Below are 22,165 nucleotides of genomic sequence, written 5' to 3'. Positions count from 1 at the left end.
TCGTAGGCGATGTCCAGCCGCGATACGGGGTGTCCAACATCCGGCCTCGGTCGCCCTGGACACTTGATGGTACTGACGAGCATCTGAAAACCCATCTTCCTGAAGCATGTGACTGAGATGGCAGTACGGAGTAAGGTAGGATCACAGCCGGCGGTCCGCGGGCCGATCTGTCAAGGAGAAAGCAACGAGGGCAGCAGTGGATTGCGTAATGCGTGGATTGCTTTTCCAAACCCCTTCCTACCTTGCCGCTGAGGGCGGGTTTAACCGCTCGGTCGATGCTTCTGGACGAGTGGTCGGCAGCCGTCCAAGCAAGGACGTGTCACATCTGATGCATTTTGGGTTGACGGCAGTCCGGCCAGGCGCAGGGGAAGCGGGCGTCTTCCAGAAGGAGTCGGCCTGGTCCTTCTCTGGTTGTCTGGCAATCTCTGGCCTCGACCTCTGGCGTGCTAATCTCCGGGACCCCCTGCCCCTGCCCCCCCTGTCTCGGCTAGGACGTTTGGCGACGTGAAGGGTGTTGTCCACGTGACATGGCGCTGCTGCGTGTGTTCAAACCTTGAGCCGGAGGGTCGTGAGGCGGGCCTGGTGGCGGGCTGGCATGCTACCTCCGTGCCAACGTGGTGGCTTGTGGCGTGCCGACCGGTTTCCAGGCGGCCGAGCAGCCCGAGTCGACCATCAATCAGAGCCCAGTGGAATGAGAAGTGCGACAGGCTTGGCCGCCGGGTGCAAGTCGGCGATTGTTGACGTTGGGAGGCATGCAGGTATGGTTCTTTTGCCGAAATTGACCACCACCCCTTGCTTTTCGACGGCAGCCCTCGCCTGATCAGACCTAGTGGCCAGCGCTCGATTGGAAATGTCGTGACGAGCCCAGCACAATCGGGCCAGGGTCTTTGGGTGCCCTGAGCTTGGGGGTTTGGGGGTGTGTGCAGGCCTTTTTGCGGGCGGTCCTGACATGTCGACGGTGATGGTGACGGTTTGGCGCTACATAGCGTGTGTGAGATCAGTTGTTAGCAGCTCACCTGCGAGGGTTATTTGACGACGGCGGTGGCGACGGTCGTCTTGGCATTCTGGGTGCATGTCAGCATGTCACTCTGCATCAGGGTTGGGGGGGGGGGGCAGCACAAGTGGTGGGGGCCCAGGGGGGTGGGGGGCTGAGGAGGAGGAGGAGGAGGAGGAGGGGGACGGGTACTTGGGGATGGAAGAGTAGCCGACTTGGAGGTCTCGAAGTGACAGGGAGCTACAGATGCTTGATTGAGGTGCATGCGATGCTTCTTCGTGGAGAAGGTCGAGACTGTGCAGCAGGTGATGATCAAGGTGTATCCAGGTCAGAGCAACCTGGACGATGCGACGCTGGGTCCGTAGTCACCCGTTCCGCGTACATACAAAGTGGACTATGGAGTACAGTGTCTGAGTGTCTGAGTGCCTAGCTAAGCTGCTAAGTACTACTACTACCCTACCCTCTCTGCCTCTCACGGGCAGACGGGTTTGGCGGAGAGCGGAACGGCGGCGCCAGCCAGTCCCCGGTATTACTACTACTGCTATTATTATTACTTAAGTACTATTGTTATTATTGGTGTTGATTATTGTTCGGCAGGTCGTGATCATTGATGGCGTCCCCAGCGATCGCTAAAAACGACCGATGACAGCCCTGAGGAGGGGCCCGAACGGGAAAGGAAAGGGAAGAAAAGAAATTTGGTTTAGGAAATGGAGACTGAATGGGACTAGAGGGGACCGGAGGGGACTGGAGACGCGAAGGTGACGGCGGAGATGGATTAGTTTCGAGAAATTGACGAGACTGGCCATGTCAGCGGCCGCCTCGTGTCGACAGGCCCAGCCAACGGTCCTTGACGAGACACGACAATCAAAAGCAGACCTGTCATTCCACCCGGCTTCCTGTTGTTTGATTGTCTTGTCGTCTCGCCCATTTCCCATGTTTCGCGATGCAGCAAGAGCCCCATTCCCACGTGGGCGGGCATGGTCTGAGCTTCTCGCTTGCGCTGGTGGTGGCACCTTGCTTGCTCTTTCCTTCCTTCCTTCCATCCTTCCATCCTTCCTCCTGTGTCCGTACGGATAGAGCTAATAGTAAGAGATAAAGGAGTACCTTCCTCTGTCAGTCAGCCTGGTTGTTCCCATATTGAACCGTTCAATGGCTGACTGCTTGCTGTGCACAGCTGCCTTCCTGCCTCGTGTGTGTCTGTCTGACCGTATGATATCTGCCGTACGGTACAAAGGTACATGATGTATTTCTGAGCCTGAGGCTAATTGGCCGTGTCTCGATTCAAGATTGACGGACTCGGTATTTCGGCAAAATCCTGCTGGATCTTTGCCCCCTTCTCGAACTCCAAAATGCCCAGGTCATCGGTGGTTGGATAAGGTGATAATGTGTGTGTGTGCGGGCGTGGTGTTGTTTTGCTGCAGTACGGAGTACTTTGATCTTCAATTTACTATCAATCCCTGCCGCAAGCACCACCGGTCCACCGCAGAGCTGCCTTTTTAACCCTGTACCCTGCCAGATTGGGGGACCCAGCTCCCGTTCCCCCCGCCAAAATGCAGGTGCGGTCATATGGCTTGGTAGGGAGTACTCTGGTACTCTGGTACTGTGTAGAAATGGCCCACGCTTTCGACGGCGCCCGCGCTTCTGAGTGCTTTTGAGTGTGCCCTCGACCAATATCAGACTGTGTTGTCTGTCGACTCGCCCGTTCTTGGCTGCCATGCTATCCAACGTCCGCCCTACCGTGCCCACATGCTCGCATCTCGCCTTGCTGCACCGTGCACGCGAGCAACCGACTACGTTATTGTTGCCACGATCATCGACCCCTATTGCACGTCACTCCATCGCTCACTCCATCACTCGTCTCGCTCGCCTCCTCGGGTGCCAACGCCATTCATGTCCAAATAAAGCCAGATGAGAGGGGAGTTTTGGGCTGGGCTTGGGGCTTGGGCTCGGGCCAGGGCGTATTATTAGGCTTTGACAAGCCAGCCAGCCAGCCAGCCTCTTCTCCCCATGCTCGCTCGGCTGTCGCAATACCTAGGTATTTTGGGAGAGCCTTCGGGTCCTCCAAGCGAGCCCTGCCCTGCCCATGGCCGAACACGGTAGCGTCCCCCGACCCCCGAGGCCCGACGTGCCAAACACACGACAAGACACACACACAGGACACAAGCAGACAAGGGGCCGTGTCTCTTGTGTACTATTACCCTATTCCACCCAGCCTGCACGCCCGCCCGCCCGCCCACCTGTCAACTCGCACCTGGCTTCCCGCATCCACTTTGCACCTCATGTCCCGACGGGGCGGGACCACCTTCGCCATGGGGCTCATCAAACGGAACACCTCGCCTAGGCTTGCGGATCCCTCAGTGCCGTGGGTCTGGCCCTGCCTCCCGCCAATACCATTATGGCCGCCGAAAGAATCTGAGCTCTACCCCTACCCTTCCGGGAGGCCCTCGGCGGCCAGGCGGCCAGGCGGGCAGGGTTTGGGCTGGGCTGCCTGGCCTGGACGGGGAAGCTGTCGTTGACCGTCATCTTGTGATTGTGATTGATGCCGGGATGGGATGGGATGGGTCCAGTTCTGTACACTCAGACACTACATGCTGTATGTATGTACATATTGCCATACCCATGCCCAGGCCCATGCCCTGCCCAGGCCCCATACCCATGCCATTGCCATGCTGTGCCCATGCCATTGCCCCCAGGGCCCCCCCCCCAGGGCCCCATATCCCAGGGTGCCGCCGCCGTCTTCAAAGTTCACGCAGGGCGAGAGCTCGATTCAGGAGGCGATCCATGGCAAGGGTCGAGGTGGCAGGGTCTGTTCGGCATCGAGGGGCTCCCTCTCAGCCCATCCTGGCTGCCTGCTGGGACTCCTTCATCAAGCTGAATATTGGGATTGACTTGGACAACCTAACAACTCGCCCTGCCCTGCCCTGCATACCACGCTGCGTGCGCACGGCGGTACGGGTAGGGCATGTGGTCTGCTGACCGACCCCACCCACCTGCGAACCGGTGTCCGGGCAGGATAATGACAGGTGGTCGGCCATAGCCACGGCCACGGCCGCGGCCACGGAACGGCCAGCACCAGGTTGACGACGTGCTCGTGCCGTGCCGCCGTGCGCTATCTGGCTGGCATCCAGATGCCGAGCCGTACGATAGGATACAGTGCGCCGGGGGGCGAGGGTTGGCTGGCCTCTGAGCCTCTGCGGCCAAGGGACTACACAGTACTATGTAACAGCAGTACCACCGCAGGACACGCAGCATTTGCCTCTCCTCTACTAGAGGTCATCCAATCCAGCCTGGCAGTCCACTCTTCTCCACATTGGAACCCAATGCAAGTCAGTCGGGCTGGCTGGCGCCTGCTGGCGTGCCTCAAATAGCAGCAGTTTCTTTTTGACGGAATCCCAGTGATTAATCCCGAGGGGAGACATGGCGCGGGCAAATTGCGACTGGGCCACCTGCTCTAGCAGGGCTGCACTATGGACCAACCAAGGCTGCCGCGAGATTTGATGCCAAGCTGTTAAGGGGGGCAACTGGCTACACAGTAATGGATGGGATGCGTGGCGGGTGGGGGCGAGGACGAGGAATTGCTTCTCTGCCGTCTGCCGCAGCACCCAACCCTGCCAACCCAACCCAGCCTGGGCGGCCTACCGTCAGGTCTACCTGCTGGACTATGGTGGTATTCCAGGTAATCTGTACCCAGCCAGCAGCCAGCTCAAGCACCTACCACAGTGGTAGGGCCTACCCGCACATCTGCGCCTTGCACGGCTGGCCTGGGCACTTTTTTTTTTTTTTTTTGCCTTCCAAACTCCCAATTCGATTCCCACCTGGGACACTTACTATTTCCCCTAGGTTATTCCGGTGGCATATCATGCCCTGGTCCTGCCCCGTCTCTCTAGGCGCTCTTGTCCACATCCCAGTCAACCAACCAGTCCTAGACAGATAGATAGACAGACAGAAAGACAACAACCCTCCCCCCCAATCCAAAAGCTTGGGCCTGCCCGCCCGCCCTCTTTTCCACACTTCTCCACCATTCCCACAGTCCTTCCCCCCAAACAGGCACAGCAGCAGCAGCAGGGTGGCAGACAGACAAGACTGAGAGATAGAGAGAGAGTGTGGGCAGTGTGCACAGAAGTACCAGCAGCAGTTCCAGCGGCAGCAGCAGATCATACCAGGCCAGAACCAGACCAGACAGAGCACCGCTTTTATTATTGCTTATTATTTACTCGACCGTGCGTGGGCTGCACACGGCACTCGTCCGTACAGGCATACTGATAGTCCTCCCTCTGCCCTGGCCATATCTCTGGACGGAAACATTGAACAAGCAAGCAAAGGACCTGCAGTCAGTTCAAGTCAGGTCAAGTCGGTCCATCAATCTATCAAGCAGCAAGTTGATGGGTTGTTGATTGGATCGATTCATCGTCACCAAGCGGGCTCCGGCTCCCTTCATCCCAGCCTGATCTTTTCCCGCACTGCCCTGCCCTGCCCGCATCTTGCATCTTGCATCTAATACGCACCTCGCATCAATCCAATCCAATCCAGTCCAGTCCAATCCCAATCCCAATCCCAATCCACCCCCAGCCCAGTCCCAGTCCCAGGCCCAGTCCCAGGCCCAGTCCCAGTCCACAACCCCCCTCCCCTCCCTCCCCCCTCCCCCCAAACCAATTCCTTAAGGCACAAGCCTTGCCCAACTTTCACGCAACCACGCACCCACGCACCCACGCACAAGCACACGCACACACTCACACCCACCCACTCACCCACCCATTTCACTCTCTCCCTCCTCCACCCAAACCGGTCCATCACCTCCCGACCCCGGCCAGCGACCAGCGACAATACATACAACCAGGTTCAAAAACACTCTCTGGCCCTTTTTCTGCCTCTGCTGCCTCTGCTGCCTCGCCTGCATTGCCTGCATCGCCTGCATCGCCTGCCTCGCCCTCCGAGCCCCATTGTCTCAAATACCTGCGCGACCACGGAATCCCATCCTTTGTCTCTCCGAGAACAATTCCCCCCCTGGTCACCCGACACACGCCCCTTCCAGCCTGGTACCTACGCCCACACCTACGCCTGCGCCTACGCCTGCGCCCGCCCTGCTAGCTGACCCGGCCGTTGATCTCCACCTCGCTCAATCTACCGCGAACCCCTCCTCCGCAGCTACCTCCTGCTTTGTCGCCCAACATCTCTGCTCCTCAACCAACACACTGCATTCCCTCCTCCCACTCCCTCCCTCTGCCTCCCACTTTGCCCACATACATACACACCCACACCCGCAAGACGATAGCCACCATCATCACCGACCATTCCTGCAGAGACACCCTTCTTTGAGTCGCACGACCTTACGGCCACAACAGGCCCTCGCGCGCTTCCCTCCTTAGCATCCCCACAATGGCTGGAAGATTCACAACACCGCACAAGATCGTGGTCCTCGGCGACGGTGGTGTAGGAAAGACGGCCCTGACCATCCAGCTGTGTCTGCAACACTTCATAGAGACCGTGAGTAGCCCTTCTCTGCGATCCTGCCCATGCTGGGCCACCAGACTCCCTCTTGCGACCGCCTCAGGCTCAGGCTCAGGCTCAGGCTTGGGCTCGGGCTCGGGCTCCTGTCCTCCGCCCTCGCCACAGCCATCAGAATTCTTCGATGCAACCCTTCGATTGCCAATTCTCGACGCGGCCTGTCCGGGCTCTCACCAATCCCCCTCATCGCCATCTACTCAGGTCCTGCCAACGCAGCGCCCACGAGCATCCATTCTAACCTCTTGTGTGCCGCTTTTAGTATGATCCCACGATCGAAGACTCGTACCGCAAACAAGTCGTCATCGACGGCCAGGCATGCATGCTTGAAGTTCTCGACACAGCCGGCCAGGAAGAGTACACCGCGTTGCGGGACCAATGGATTCGAGACGGTGAAGGCTTCGTACTCGTCTACAGCATCTCCTCCCGGTCGTCCTTTTCGCGCATCAAAAGATTCCATCATCAGATCTACCGAGTCAAGGAGTCCACAGGAGGCTCGCCGTCCTACCCTGGCTCGCCGATTTCCGCCGCCGGCGGCCCAATTAACGTGCCCATCATGCTGGTTGGCAACAAGAGCGACCGAGTGACCGAGCGCGAGGTATCCACGCAAGAAGGCCACGCCCTGGCACGCGAGCTGGGCTGCGAGTTTGTCGAGGCATCAGCCAAGAACTGCATCAATGTCGAGAAGGCCTTCTTTGACGTTGTGAGGATAATAAGGCGGCAAAATGCCGCGTCCTACTCCGGCGGCGGCGGCTCCAGACCAGCCAACGGCGCGGCGCCCGGCCGTCGCGACACCATGCCCGAGGACAGGCGATACAGGAGGAAGGGAGACAAGAAGTGTGTCATATTATGAGCGCGCCCCTTTGGCCACACTGGCTCCACACTTCCCACCCCCGAGCCACGGCGACATGTCACAGATTGTGCTACCGGATTACGAGAGCGCGAGGACAGAGGCCCGCTGGTCCAGGAAAGACCCCCGACGAGGAAACACGCGGCAGAAACGCGGCGTCTTCCCCCGAAACTTCCAACTTTTTCGATTTTTGTCGCAGCTTCCGCAGACGCTCCCGGCCCGGGTCTGTGTTTCTGCCTGGCATCTACGTTTCGAAGGATACCCCTAAAGTATCCAAACACTTTGACGACCTGGCGAATGGCGCACGATTTAAAAAAGAGGCATTGCTGGGGCGTCAGGATCTGGTTTGACCAACCCGGGAAAGAAAGGTGATCATCTATCTCAAGATCTGAAAAAGGACAGCTATTGGTGTTTACGGAGTTCAAAGGGTTTTCGGGCCCAAAGTGCGACGACATGTTGATGATGCTCTCCCCCCCGCGCGAGGAGGATACGACGAATGGCCCGTCGAACCACCACCACCACCCTCAGCTCCTAGGCGGTCGAGGCACGAAAGCGGGCGGGCCGGTTCTGGACGAGCGAGGCAGACCTCGGTAATTGTAGCGTGGCTGACAGGACGGACGCCTAGGCTTGGTTGACGTGGGCAGGCCAGCCCCAACATCAAAATGGAGCTATGGAGGAAGCAAGCATCCACGGAAAAAGACGCGCGGAGGATTGTCCAACAACCACGGGGCTGCAGCGAGACTACCATGTTGTTCATGCTGTCAATATCGGGCTTCCGACTTTTTTTTCCCACAGGCGACACTCAAATAGACGGTTTACCCAATATCAAAATTCAGTTTCTAATAACGAAGAAGACCGCACGCAGCCTTTTCTCTCGCATGCCTTTCTTTCCCCCCTGCCCTGCCCCGCCATGTCATGACTTGCATCCGAACGAAAGGAGATCACTTACTTAACTGGCCATGCCTCATGCGCCGTAGGGACGAATGGCCCATTCAAGCCCTGCCCTTCTGGCCTCGTGCACCGAAGCTTTTATGCGTTTGCATGATACAGGTTGTTGCGTATTCTCTGGAATTCCCTAAAGGAGCTGACCATAACGAGTCCAGCATGTCGCGCTAACTGAAGACATTACGGCAAGCGCCTGGGCTGGGCATAGGTTTCGGCCGCGAGGCCGCGATCCGGAAACAAGACGAAAAAAAAGGGGATATCAACCCCAAACCAAACCCAACTAACTCAACGGTGCCCCGGACTCTCTAGCTGGCCTAGCCCCTTTTATTAACGGCTGCACCTCGATCGATTCAGACTGACTGGCTTTCAGGATGATTACCATGTGCAGCTTTTCTTTTTAAGTTTTTTGCCTTGTGACCGAGGACGACTCATCGTGTGCACACAACACACACACAGACGCGTCAACAGGCACATGGGGCACATGGCACCAAGTTCAAGCTTTGGGTCCCAAGCCCCCCCTGAAGTTGGTTGTGTGTGTGTGTGTGTGTGTGTGGTCGCCTTGCATCACATCACCTCTGATCGGACGGGAACGACGGAAACAACGGAAACAGGAAACCGAGGCGCGGAGTAGAGAAGAGCCTGAGGGCATGGCATGTCTCCAAAAGTCTGTGTTCGTATGCCCTGTCTCCCTGCCGGCTGCCTCCTCGCTCCCTCCGCGCGCAAGCGACCCCTGTGCTGTCTGTGGTTCAATCAAGGTGCTGTAGTACATACACTACCTAGGTAGTATATTGGTTGAAGGGCGGCAATTCTACGGCCCTTTCGTGCCCTTCTTTGGTTCTCTCTTTCTAGCTTCTGCTGGGTGCGTGCTTGCTAGCTCGTTTGCCCGCTGTCGCAGGGGGGTGGTGAAAAAATCCCCGACGACCGTGGAGGAAGGATGATCATTTCCTAGTTGCCAGGCCGTTTTTGTCCCCCTCCGCATGTATGTAGGTCTATGTGCCTTGGGGTGTTTCCTGGGTCTCGATACCTACCACCTACAGGGGGGCAGGTGAGGGGAGGGAGGAGGGAGGGATGTTGTATACGTAGGTGCGTACGTACCCTTCATACCCAATGCCTTACCTGAATACTGAACCAACGACGGCACTAAGCCGCCGTTGGTTTTAGTGATGGTCACATCACAGAAACGAGTGCTCAGACTGTGGGGTTGCGGTGATCTTCCACTCTCTGTTTTTTTTTGTGTGTCCTGGCCCTGCCTTGCTGGAGGATATTACATCAATCACAGGCGTCATTAATCACCGTCTGTAATAATAAACCTGCCAAACAGCAAGCTACCAACTAATCATCCGACCAACGCGCATTTGGGACACTTGATCGGTTTCTTCACACTACCTACCTACCTACCTACCTACCTACCTACCGGACGACGTACGGCACACAGCGCTCCTCATTATCACAGGCCAAGGGGGGCCTAGCCGGTCGGGCCAGCCACGGTTTGGTTCATCCGCCTCTTCTTCAAGGTTCGACGAGGCCATGGTGCGTTGCTGCTTGCGTGCAGAAACGCACACGCACACGCGCGTGCAGCACGCGCGCGCACTTGCAAATAAGACCGGCCCATCTGGCCCAGGTTGCCTTGCTCCATCTGGTAAACTAGATTTGAGCACCCCATTCGCCTTGCCTTGTCGTTCGTTCGTCCCCATACCAGGCAGCAGAGAACCAAGGGCATCACAAACTCTACAGTATTTAGTCAGTTGGGCCGGCCCCCCCTCCTCCTCCACCATCCCCCCCGGCCGGTCCACACCCAGCAGCCCAACCCCCGTGAAGATCATCTCAGCTAGCTCGGTTTGCTTCCCTCCTTACCCTGGCGGCCCGAGTTCTCGAACCACCAGGCGGGCAGGCGGGATCACCATCACATTTCACCCAACCCAGTTGGTTGCTCTTGTGCAGATCTTATCCTGCTTCTTGTTGCTGTTGTTTTTTCATTTTTCGTTGTTGGTCTGCTCCCATCTGTCCGGATGTACCCCCATCTTGCGCATTATACATGTAGTACACTCCACTATATGTATTTTTGTTGTGTATTATTTATTCTGCCCGCCGTAAGGATATAGGGAGGACCCTCTAATATCCCGGCCCAACTCGACAAACCCGCACTGGGGAAACGCTAGCAAGCCTCACCACACACACAGGACACACACACACACACACACAGCAGCTTGCCTCGACGTTCCATGTTCTTAGGGGGCCCGCCCAGCAGCAACCAGCTAGCTTGCTCCTGGAACTTGCTGGGTGGTCCCTTCAGCCCACCCCAATCCATCCCATCCAACCCCCCCTTTGCATGAACATTGCAACAGGGGTGGGGCAGGGTGGGGTGCATAGGGCGGCGGAATCTTGAGCTCATGCTTTATCACACCTGGGCACACACGCCTTCAATGCCGCCCTCTCTCTGTCCCTCTGTCCCTCTCTCCCTCTTTCTTGCTGCTGCTCCACGGGGCCGCGGATCAGATGTGCCGTTCATCATCGTCCCGAGCGGTCCGATGGGGCCAGTAACCAACTTGATGCCTCTCGCTCGAGAGAGAGAGAGAGAGACGGGCATTGGGGGCCAAGACCGCACGTCGTCAGTCAGTCACATCAGAACTTGAAGTTGCCCTCGACTCTGGATTGGGGAAGGGGGGGTCTGATGTCATCCTACAGCCTGCCTTGAGCTTTGTTCCTGCTTCCCCACTCTCGAGACTGGGGTTTCTTTTTTTGTGTCGTTTGGAGGTTTTTGGGCAATCTCACACGATTACTGTTACTACCTCGGTGACCCAGGCAGCCCAGCTCCAACATGGGCTTGGGCTTGTCTGGTCTTCCCCATGTATGTAAGTATATTTGTATGTACTGTATATTTCTCCAACACGGGGTAGGTAGCATGACCTCACCGTGCTACTTAGCAAGCTGATATATATTTTTTTTCACCGTCAGTCAGCTTACCAACACCACCACCAGCCCTTCCCCAAATAACCGTCGTTATCTTGTTCCGTTCCTCGCACGCACCCGGACGGACGCACGGCCGGAGGTGGAGTCACGGACGAGTCCCGCTGGCTCCCTTCTTCGGCCCGTCTCCCTTGTCAGAGGACATGGGGTGCAATGTGCAGGGTGGTTGGGAAACAAACCAACTGCGCCCATGGACGCCCTACCTGCCCTCTACACAGTACTCTATCTGAGTATGACAACGCTCAGCTCGATAGTTGCCGAGACCAGGGGGGTGGGAGGGAGGTTAGAAGGAAAGCTCCGTCGGTTGAATACTTCACGCTGCACGCACAGTCGCACCCACAAGTGCTGCGCCGGGTGTTGGTGCGTGCCCTTCTCGGTGGTCCCGACTAGATGCCTACCTGGCCAGCACACCTCCTCCCCGCCTCCGCGCCGGGCCTTTCGCCCTCCCACCATCGGGGCCCTGAAGAAGGCACCGGGGACGGAAGCGGGGTTGGATAATAGGCTGTTTCGAGACCCGGCACGACGGCCGGCGGCGGCAGGGCAGGGCAGGGCAGGGCATTGACAGAGCGCCACTAGTCGGTACCATGTAGTACAGGATTCACCCCTAAACTTTGTCACTCGGGGACTTCACCCATGAAAAAATACAACCTTAACAGACCAATCAGATCTTCTCTTTCCACTCTTAAACGGTGACTTCTATACCGTTACGCTCACTACCGTCATATTGAACCTAAGTACTTTACTTTCCTAGTAATCCTACCTTAGAACCTAGTACTACTATGTTCCTTTTTATAGTTTCAAGGTAGCCGGGGCATCCATTTCTAGCCTCTTGGAAGTCACTCTTTGACAAAGATTAGGGGTCTACCCTGTAGTAGGGCGGCGTCAAGGGGCTCATCAGAGAACACTTGCTTTTTCTTCTTTCAAAGTTCTGTGCTGCATTCTAGACTGCAGTTCATCAAATCGGGAGGGGGGGCAGGGGCATGGGCAGGCTCCACACCACCACATGCACCAACGACGAAACAAACGTTGCCTTTTTCTCTTCTTTCTTTCCCCAGGGTTTCATAGTCTATAGGACCTCTCAGGGCCCCCGGCTCTTTGCCGGGTGAACCCTCTCACTCTCCTTGTCTCCCTCTCCAAATCCTTCAGATATAACTACGGTCAAGCACCTATACCGGGTCCCGCAGTTTTGGGTTCGTAGGATTCCTGCCCATGCCACATGGTAGATATTCATCCCCCCTCCAAACCACACCCTTTATTACCTACCCCCTTCCTCACCTCTGCTTGGGTCCTCTATCCAGGCAGGGTCCTGTAATTCCGCACCACCTCTGCTGCTGCTGCTGCTGCGCCGCCGGAAACACCCTTCCACACCTCTTGCCCCCCCGTTCCCCTATTAAGGCCGGCTCGCCTGTTGGCTTGATAGCTCCAAACCTTGTTTTGCCATGTTGAGAGAGAGGGTGTCTACTTCTTTTTCTCTTCGGGCAATTGTTTGGCCTCGTGCGGGCCTCACACCATGCACATGCACGCCCCTAGCCGCCGTTGGCCTGACCACCTTGCGCGTGTATCCCGGCTGTTCGAGACTTCGTGTGTGCACATGTGTGTGTGCCCCATGTCTGCGTCTGTGTCTCGGTGTGAGTGTGTGTGTGTGTGTGTGTGTGTGTGTGTCCGCGCGCGCGGGTTTATCACCTCGGCTATCGCCAGCCGGGCGAGGGATGGTTACATGTTGATAGCACATATATCCCGCGATTAGCATCCCACGTCACGTCCTGGCACAGCGTCCCCGGATATCGCTGCTTACTACTGGGCGGTGTGTCAGTGAGTGAGTGCGTGTATACCCCGGCTCTGATGGGCCGCCCCCCCAGTCTGGGAAACAGGGTCCGGGCATATGGGATCATACGGGACGTTCCTCCTTGCCCTGTGCGTCCACCGGTCAGGTCTTGTCCCAAGCGGCACAGCGGACAAGGGCAGGAGGAGGATGAGGATGGGGTGAGTTTGGTTCGGCACAAGATACGGACCGAGGGTGCAACGTCGAGACCAAAAAGGAGCTAGGGGGCTTGTTCCTCCTCGTACTCGTACTATCCCCATACCTAGCTTTGCTTGCTTGCCTGCTCGCCTCTCCACCTCAAAACGCATGAGGGGGGCAAGAGAGAGAAACGGATGCCAAGCCATATGTGCCTCGGGGAACACCAGCGCCTATCTGCCGTGCCCCGGCGCCGTACCCATCGCCTCGGTGCCGTGCCCCCCGTCCGACCGCGCAAGGGAGACGGGCAAAGGCGTCAAAGTCAGCCTGCATTGGCGGTTTCTTAACTTGGGACGGCGGCCATGGGACAAGACAGCCAGCCAGCCCGTACACAAGTCAATATTCCACTCGATACGTGGATTCCATTTTACAGCGCGCGGAGCAATCCACAACGGCTGGCAGGGTCCCCCCTTCGTGTCAGTCAGCCCGTCAAGAACAGAATAAAAGTAACCCGGCTGTGTGACTACTTGTAATAGGAAGGTATATGCACCCGCGACGGTGACATTCGTGACTGCTCAGGTCGAACCTTTTTTTCTTTCTTTCTTCCGGTCTTCTTTCTTCGCCAACGGGCTTCCAACCGACGCTTATCAACCTTGTCTTCTCCACGCCCTGGCAGGTGGACATACCCTGGAGATGCCCGCTCCCGCCCTGCAGGCCCTCGATCATACTCTCCCTCCGCCTCTCAAGAGTCATGACATCCCTGGGAGCGTCGCAGTCGGGTGTTTTGATGCAAAGCGGGCGAGGCGACGGCCAACCCGGGGACCTGGGAAGGGCAAAAAAAAAAAAGACCTCCCCTTCCCTTGCCTTGCCTCAACTTCACCGTGCGCTGCCAGGTTGCACTTCCTCCTCTCACAGGGAAGCTCAAGTCGAGCAGCAGCCTGGCTGGCAGGGGGGGGGGCCGAGATAGACAGCGACCCGCGCACCCACCCGACCCCCGGCACGGCCGCCCCGCTCTCTTACTTCGGCTGCTGCTTGTGCTGCTGCTCACGTGGGAGCGGGAGCTTGTGGGCAAAGTTTGGCTTTTCCCCGCGATGGTTGCGAGGTTGCTGCGTGCCGTTGCATATTGCATCTCCGCCGCGCGTGCGTTGCGTGCTGTGCTTGTTATTCACGGTGATGTTCGCCTTTAGGGCGGAGAGGCGAAGGGACGGCCTGCCCGCCCGTCCGTCTGAGCCCATCACTCACCCACTGCGCTTCTTGATAGGGTGGTGAGCCCCTGGATGGGGAGGTGGGAGGGTGCCAGTGGGTGGGTGGAGGGATGGACTGGAGGGCTGCGTGCCGCTCTCACCTCCGACACATGTCACCGCAACGGTCTGCGGCCGTGTCCGCCGCACGTGGAACATGCTACCTGAGTGGAATATCCCCGAGGGCTGGGTATTTGGCCTGGGCGCGTTAGACCGAGTGGCTCATATTGCCAGTTGGGGAGGCGTCGGCAAGGGCTTCCTCCTTTTCCTGCCCCTGCTCCCCCACGCTGCTCAGCCCCCGTGGGATGCCCGTGGGGAGCCCTGGGCCTTGCCCATGCGGACCCTTGATTATCGCCATGTTGTATCGGAGACAAGATCCTGCCATGCGAACGAATCATGGCGGTCGAGGATGCTGTCTCTGTGGCACTGTGGACATCGAGACTTGCTACCAACTGCTCGAGAAGACTAGTGTGTTCGCGTCCTTTCTGAGGAGAGTCCGGGGCATAGCCGATACAGTTGTCGTAGAAGCACAGCGCAACACAGCAGAGCATTGGGAGCACTTCGGGCGACGAGAATATATCGGCTGCCTGTCCACGCGTCACACGTGGCTCTGGCTGGAGAAGCCTGGGCTATATCTCACTGACAGCTGCACCAGGTGCATGATATTACATACGTACCCAGATCTTCTTCACTCCCCACCCACCCTCTTCACCAAAGCCAAATGTCACCCATCCAAACTCCAACTCCGGAGGCCGTCGATCCAAAAATGGTCGCTCCCCAACCAACGTCCAAGCCCCATGTGGCTTAAGAGCCATGCTATCACGAACATCCGACCCCGAGATCGCCCGCGCATCTCACGGGCGTTTCGCCCCCGTCCAACGGCGTCCCCGACTCGCAACTCTATCCCACTGTTGGCAGTAGGTCTCAACGGCAGAACGGCAAAATGGTTTGTGTCGAGAGGCTTGGGGCGTCCAAATTCCCATCTCCGGCAGGGTAGGCTAATGCTCTGGCAGATGAGCCGGGGGAGAACTGTCATGGCTCTGGCAGCCGGTCAGATATCACCTTGCAGAGAGCGGCAGGGTCGCTGCCCAGCAGAGAGCATCACATGCACGCAAGGCTTGACTCGACGCTCCCGTAACCAATGGGTCCCAATTGACATCGGGCTTTGGAAACAGCCACATGGTCGTCGAATATCTTGGCTGACAAAGATCAGTCGCACCGCCCCACGCAGAAGAAGCAGCGCATACACACAAGGCGCGTCGATCACATGCCGTGCGACTCAGGCGCGCCGGAGAAAGAGAAAGATCGCCCTCGGACCCAGGGCTGAACCTGAGAGCTTCTGGGGCTGCGCGCCTGCTGGGGAGGACCCTCGAGGCGAATGGGGGATGGCGGACCCCTCTGCGGGCATGGGGAGCATTCCAAAAGTGAGAAAACGACAGATAAACGGCGACCATCATGGCTTGGCGCGGGCTCGGTGACAGCCTCAGCATCGGCGGCGGCAGCACCCTGCATGCTGCAGCTGCAGCTTGGGCTCTCCTCAGGCTGGACAATCCGCTGCCTCTCTCCCACTCCAGTGAAAGGCCGTTGGGACCCAAGGGCCGAAAGGGCAGGCAGGATGAGGGAGCTGTGGGCCCTTTCAGGAAGGTCGGGATCTCGCTGGGCTGGATCTCATTTGAGCATGCTGCTGCTGCTGCTGCTGCTGCAAGTATCAGCGCCTAAAAGGGTGTGGAGGGGTGGCCGCCAAAACCGAGATCTCACTTGTCAGATGCGTGCGCCTGCTGGGCTACTGCTGATGCATATCCTGCCCAACCTCCCTGCGTGCAGGAGTTCGCTTGGCTGCATGATAGGCCGCCGTGCAGGAGCAGTCTGACAGGTGTACCCGGGGGTTTGGAGGGTCAGAATATGCGCGTCTGCGGTGCTGCGTTTGGGGGGAGAATTGCACATGTGCTAAATCCTCTGCATGTGGTTGTTGTCAATATAGATGTCGTTCGTGGAATCAGTACAATGAGTACATTTGAGGAATCACGCGTCTGTGGGCGGCACGTTATAAGAAAGAACCTCCGGAATAACCAGAAAATTTTGTAAATTTCAGGAAAAGGTAAGGCCCAACCGATTGTCAATACCTTTACCCCGTATTTCAGATCTCCGCGTCGGGCAAGCAGCTCGCGTGCCGGTGACAAGCTGCAGCCATCTTGCAGCTTACACACATAAACTTACATTGTGTAAGCTGCTATGTCAGCCAGTCAATCAGCCAGTGTCAGTGGTGCCGCGACAATTGCCATGCATAGACGCCCGGCAGCACCTGCAGAAAACTTGAAAAGCTGGGCTCGTGACACATTGGAAGAATACTCAGGCAGGGCCGGCAGGCTCACCAACCAACCGACCAAGAGGAGAGGAAGAGCTGTCCCAACCTTGGAATCCACCCTCGGGCATCTATACCGCATCAGCCATACCCCCGCGCGCCCGGAACCTCGCGCCGCTTCGCGCAGGATCTTCGCCGGCCACCATACCACCCCATCCTCCTGCGCTGTGACTCGGCCTGACTGTCCCTTTTTTGTCCTCGGTCCCGCTGACTCTTCCTCCACCGAGGGGGTGGAAGGAATGCAAGTTACGAGCTTGGTTGTCCGGCAACTGTCACGCACGGTTCATCTGAGGAAGGACTGCATTGCCATTTGTAGCTCACAGTGAGTGGTATTAATACTCATGAAGCATCACCATGGGCAGCAGCAATAAGTATGATGATTAGGAGTAGAAGCAGACGAATGACAGCAAGGTACAAAACACATCAATGCCAATTCATGAGAACAATCTACAGACCATTTCTCCACTAAGCGGGAACCACGACACGTGTCCTAGAATTCGCTTTTGTCGTGATATAAGGACTATGTACCTATGGCAAGTGTGGCGTCACTTTTGCTTCGAATACCACAGTGGAATTCTTCGTGACAGCCTTTATTTCGTATACGTCCGAAGCCATGCTATACTGGGCCTTCATACAGTGAACCCGGGTAACAATAGCTCCATCGACGCGTACTCGGCAATCTGCTAGTAGTACCTTTCGCAGCGATTTCGCGCCATAAGAAATGATTCCCGGAGCTCCTTACCATTGAAAGCCATCTTTGGGGTTGAATAGAAATATGCTCGTTGAGTGAATTCACAAAGTCTAAATCACTAACAAGCTTGGGAGCGGGGATTCACACACTGATCCGGACCGCTTGTTATTTCTTAGTTGACTAAACTGATTGTGAAAGTCCTGTGCATTTGAATGACTTTGTTTCCTTGACGATACGGCAACGTGAAACTCATTTTAATTATGGAGTGTTCGGTTCCTTCAAAACAGCCCTAATAGAGTCGCAAAGCGCCGCGAACGCCTGATCAATAATCTGGTAATGGAAACAAAGACAGCCATGAATCAGCTCCCCGGTATGAACTCGGAACTGGCTAAACACCTCGACGTAGTACTCGAGAGTTAAGCCCGATCCCGGGATATCAAACCAGACCATGTTTGTCTCCGTCTTCGTGGCGAAGTTGCTCCGAAGCTCCTCCCACAGGGCCATGGCACGCAAGGCCTTGTCCTGCACGGCCTTCATCTCAACGCCAAAGAAGACGTCATCGATAGCCACCCTACCCGGGCCAGCGATGACAGCCGACGCGCGCGCTGCCGCCCAGGAACCCACGCGCCCATGACTCGCTTGATGGAGGCTGTGGTGCCTGTGACAACATCTGGACGCTGCCGATAGGTGCGTCAAACCCCTTTTTGAGGCACATCTGAATGCTGTCGAAGCACTTGTCTCTCCTCCTCCAGTGATACACGCTCCCTATGCCGTTGCCTTCGGCGCTTGATAGAGATAGGTACCTAGTAACCTCCTCATGTAAGTAAAAGCCACAAGCATAAGTGCAAACAGCTTGTAACAGAGCAAACTTAGACCAAAACTCTTCAAATGAGTAGGCTTGCTTTCCTTCTCGGCACCCTTTTCGAAGTCTGATTGGAAGTGTTCGTGTGCTTCCAGGGCCTGGAATACATCGGTCGGCTCGATACCTCGCTTCTCATTTCTGGCGAGGGCATGCGCTACACGCATGATATTCTTGATCTCGCGGCCATTCACACTGCTTTCTGACAGTTGCTGCATCACGTCCTCTCCTACCCATGTGAGCCTCTTTCCGGACGAGGTGCCGACGAGCCAGTGCTCCCAAAGTTTCCTTCGGGCGAATGATGATAGCGGTGGGTAGGAGAGTGCCAAGTGTATCCGGGATCGAAAGGCTGGGTCGATGGAGGCTGGGCGATTGCTAGTGAGGAAGAGTATACCCTCGTAATACTCTATCACTCTGAGGAGAACTGCAGAGAGTGAGAATGTAAATCCATCACGTTGGCTGGGAAGAACCTCATACCTGCAACTAGTTCATTCGCTTCGGGGGCGGAGGGGTCTCTCCGTTGCATAAAGACATCGGCTTCGTCGAGTAGGACAACCGCATTCCAGCTCGCCGCAAGTCTGAGAGGGCTTGTGAGGGATGCCTCTTGATTGTGCCTTCCAACGACGTCCCCTGAGTCAACGATGAGCAAAGGTCGTCTCGCAAGGTCGGAAATACCCTCTGTTTCAGCTATTAGCTCTGTTCTTACTTCTGCTGACCCTCGCAGCCATCGGAATTGTGTCAGACGAGCTCACTAACCTGCAGTCAAAGTCTTTCCAACACCCGGTGGCCCGTAGAGAAGGAACACCAAGCCTTTGCCCTTGCTTTTGATAAGATCATCAAAGTCATCACTATCGCTTTCGTGTTGAATCACGGGAGAACGAATCAATTTCTTTTTGTTCTCCTCCAGTATTAAACCTTGGAATGCGTCCCAGTTGAAAACTATATCCTCAACGAAGTCGATATTGAATATGGCCCAATTCTTCGACTCAAAGGCGTATCCATGTATCTCGTGGGTGCAAATCATCAGCTGGTCGACTGAGAGTTCGGGTGGATCCTTTACTGGAATTTCGGTACCATAGACAAAGTCGTCCCAGCTGTCACCCTTGAAATTCTTGTGTGCTTTCTGGTCCAGCATAATTCGGCATGTGACCTATATAGAAGTTAGTCACGTGCCAACTTGTTATAATGTGCCTGATGGGCTAACATGGGTCTTGGTAAACTTGGACCGGTCATGTGAGAGTGGGTCTTGGAATTGTGCAAGACCATTGTAGAGGCAGTAATGAATCCCGCAGAAAGACAAGTACTTGCGCCCCCTTTGCTCTGTCATACGTTTGATGCGGTCCGCCTCTGGATGAAAGAGCAATGGAAAGACTTCGAGGTTCTTGACGGCCTTCCGCCCGTCAAATTTGTTGATAAATCCTGGTCGTTCCATGTGACCAAACTCTTCGCCGTTGTACACGACGCTTTCTACCCATACTAGTACGTGCCATCCAAGTGTTTCGTTTCTTGCATCTTCATGCCGATTGATGTCTTGCAGTTTGGACACGAGTTCCATGCCATCCTTCTTTTGGTATATCAGACAGCCTGGCTTGAAGATGGCCCACAAGTTTTCCTGGTCGACATGAAACTTGAACGGGTCTGCAACGCCTTCTTCAAGCAATGCAATCTCTTCTGGCATCATCTTTTCCATGTATTTCAGACATAAGGATATATGATCCCTGTCCTTGGTATCCTCGCATGCATCTGCGTATGCCCGCAGCTCCTCTTGGTAGTGGAAAAGACATTTAGGCGGTGTTGAGAGGTGGACTGTCGATGCATAAAAGTTTTCTCCGGGATATGTGCCAATCACATCTTTCAGAGCCTTTATAATTCGCTTGGATTGTACTTTGAGGGTCGTGTGAAATCCCTTGCCAAAGCGGGAGTAGTAGCGGGTGAGGACAAGACTGGCCCGTGGGCTTCTGTTCTTCTCAAGGCTGATTCTGGACTTCGTTCCTACTCGCAGCAACACCTCCTCCCCTCGGGTATCGTATCGGGACTCGTATATGTGTAATTCGCAGTCCTCTCCGTCTTCGTCTTCGTCCTCGGAGACTTGAGCAACGTCGTCAATTTGGTCTTTCAACTCAGCTTCTGTCTGCAAGAAATTGTGAGCATCTCGGTTTGTTGTCGAAGCAGTCGGACTATTCCACAACCACATGGCTTATAGGTATATAGTTTCGCTTCTATTCTATATACATCTAAGGATATATATAGCACCTTTATATAATAGTAAGTATTTAAAACCTAGTATTTAAAAAGAATATAATATTAATAATAATAATTATAATATAATAAGTATTTATAGTTTTAATTTTATAATATATAAATAAAGTTAAAAGGTATTATTTTAATAATAGTATTAATTAAAATATTATAAAGAAATTATATAGTAAAATTAAATTTAAAAATAATTATTATATAAATAAATTATATTAAAAGAAGTCTAATTAAAAATTGTTTTTATATATATAAATAAAATCTTTATTAAATAAGTTTATAAAGTTTAATATTATAGTTTTATTTAAATATATAATTAATTTTAAAAGATTTTAAAATAAAAATAATTTATAATATATTACTTTTAAAACTTTTATAATAAAATATTAAAACTTTTAAAGAGAGTTTTAAAAGTAATTTATAAAAAAATAAAGAAAGGGTATAATAAGTTTATCCTTCTTTAAATCTATACTTTTATTATTAATAACTATTAACTTTTTAATAATATAGAAAAGTATAATAAAAATAAAAAAAAGAATAGATTTAAAGTTCTTTTAAAAAAGGACTATAAGAATATATATAAAGTTATTAAAGATTTTATATATAAGCTCTAGATTAAGGAAGAAATAAGTGACTAAACTAAAAGATAGTTATATAGTGTAAAGGAAAAATACAGTGTGGCCGAAGCCGCTCGTAGGTATGTCCGATAACACTCACGTCTTCAGTTGACGACATATCGCTCACATAAGACTCCCAGCTGATATCCGATTCTGTTCTTGTTTGTTTCCCATTGAACGCTGGTTTACGTCTTGGCTGCAATGGTAGCCTCTTGCCAATCGGCGATGATCTGACTCTGTGCTGTGGTCGTGGCACAAACACTCTTCGGCTCGATTTGAAAGGAGTGGGCCTCATCTCAGAAGGCTGTCGAAGGGTCAACGAAAAAGAGTCCGCGCTAGCAAATAGAGATAGCGGATGGAAGTGTCAACATTGAAAGTTGAAATCGGCCCAAGATGATGAACGAGGGGCTTTTTTTTGTCAAGACTGTTTAACTTGCAGTTCTAGCATTGGGGCAAGTTCTCATTTACCACATGTGCACACACTAAATGGGCCTGAAAATCCGGGCAGGTTACATCTTGAGTGAGAAGGGTCTCTAAAGTACCGCACATACTTATCCACTAGAAAGAATGAATTGCCTTGCCAGCAAAGCCCGAGAAACCATTCCTGTCATCTTGCATACTTTCAAATGGTCGGCTTTGATCCATCAAAGACTTCAGGATAGCCGCCACACTCTACAAACCCTATGATGCTCAATTACACGTAGTATTCCGCCTTCTCATACACGCTAGGCGTGAAACAGTCTGCCATCGTCCAGGACGCAACAGGCAAGCCAACCATAGCGCATGATGTGCCTGTGCCGATGCTACGGGCGGGCGAGGTCCTTATCAAGGTCCGAGTTGTGGTAGTGGCGCCCGGGCCGAGCGACTTCAAAATGGGGACGCTGTCCGAGCGCCATCGTCGGCGGGGATTTCGCGGGGCGTGTCGTC

At 54.6% G+C, this 22,165-nt stretch overlaps 3 protein-coding genes across 3 annotated transcripts; 1 reads left to right on the top strand and 2 right to left on the bottom strand.

Annotated features, from left to right (window-relative positions):
* The first annotated feature begins 5,663 nt into the window (after positions 1 to 5,663).
* KVR01_011725 (uncharacterized protein) lies at positions 5,664 to 8,295 on the top strand. Its single transcript, XM_044792451.1, has 2 exons — positions 5,664 to 6,478; positions 6,759 to 8,295. Exons 1-2 carry the CDS (start codon positions 6,371 to 6,373, stop codon positions 7,347 to 7,349), a joined length of 699 nt encoding a protein of 232 aa, XP_044639434.1. The 5' UTR covers positions 5,664 to 6,370; the 3' UTR covers positions 7,350 to 8,295.
* Positions 8,296 to 13,650: 5,355 nt separating this feature from the next.
* KVR01_011786 (uncharacterized protein) lies at positions 13,651 to 16,364 on the bottom strand. Its single transcript, XM_044789620.1, has one exon. It carries the CDS (start codon positions 15,005 to 15,007, stop codon positions 14,573 to 14,575), a length of 435 nt encoding a protein of 144 aa, XP_044639495.1. The 5' UTR covers positions 15,008 to 16,364; the 3' UTR covers positions 13,651 to 14,572.
* Positions 16,365 to 17,767: 1,403 nt separating this feature from the next.
* KVR01_011504 (uncharacterized protein) lies at positions 17,768 to 22,134 on the bottom strand (the record flags this gene model as incomplete). The annotated part of the gene is made up of 3 exons (XM_044793204.1): positions 17,768 to 18,209; positions 19,589 to 19,681; positions 22,046 to 22,134. The coding sequence occupies 3 exons, from the start codon at positions 22,132 to 22,134 to the stop codon at positions 17,768 to 17,770; spliced, it is 624 nt and encodes a 207-aa protein (XP_044639213.1).
* Between the last annotated feature and the right edge of the window lie 31 nt (positions 22,135 to 22,165).

The sequence above is a fragment of the Diaporthe batatas genome (assembly GCF_019321695.1).
Source record: "Diaporthe batatas strain CRI 302-4 chromosome Unknown Contig00016, whole genome shotgun sequence".
NCBI lineage: Eukaryota > Fungi > Ascomycota > Sordariomycetes > Diaporthales > Diaporthaceae > Diaporthe > Diaporthe batatas.
This window is presented reverse-complemented; position numbering and strand designations above follow the sequence as displayed.

Excerpts from the sequence above, each read along its gene's own strand:
- KVR01_011725 (XM_044792451.1), top strand. The coding sequence starts at position 6,371 with ATGGCTGGAAGATTCACAACACCGCACAAGATCGTGGTCCTCGGCGAC. Across the intron at positions 6,479-6,758 it reads TGCAACACTTCATAGAGACC|TATGATCCCACGATCGAAGA; the intron begins GTGAGTAGCCCT and ends TGCCGCTTTTAG.
- KVR01_011786 (XM_044789620.1), bottom strand. The coding sequence starts at position 15,007 with ATGCTCTGCTGTGTTGCGCTGTGCTTCTACGACAACTGTATCGGCTAT.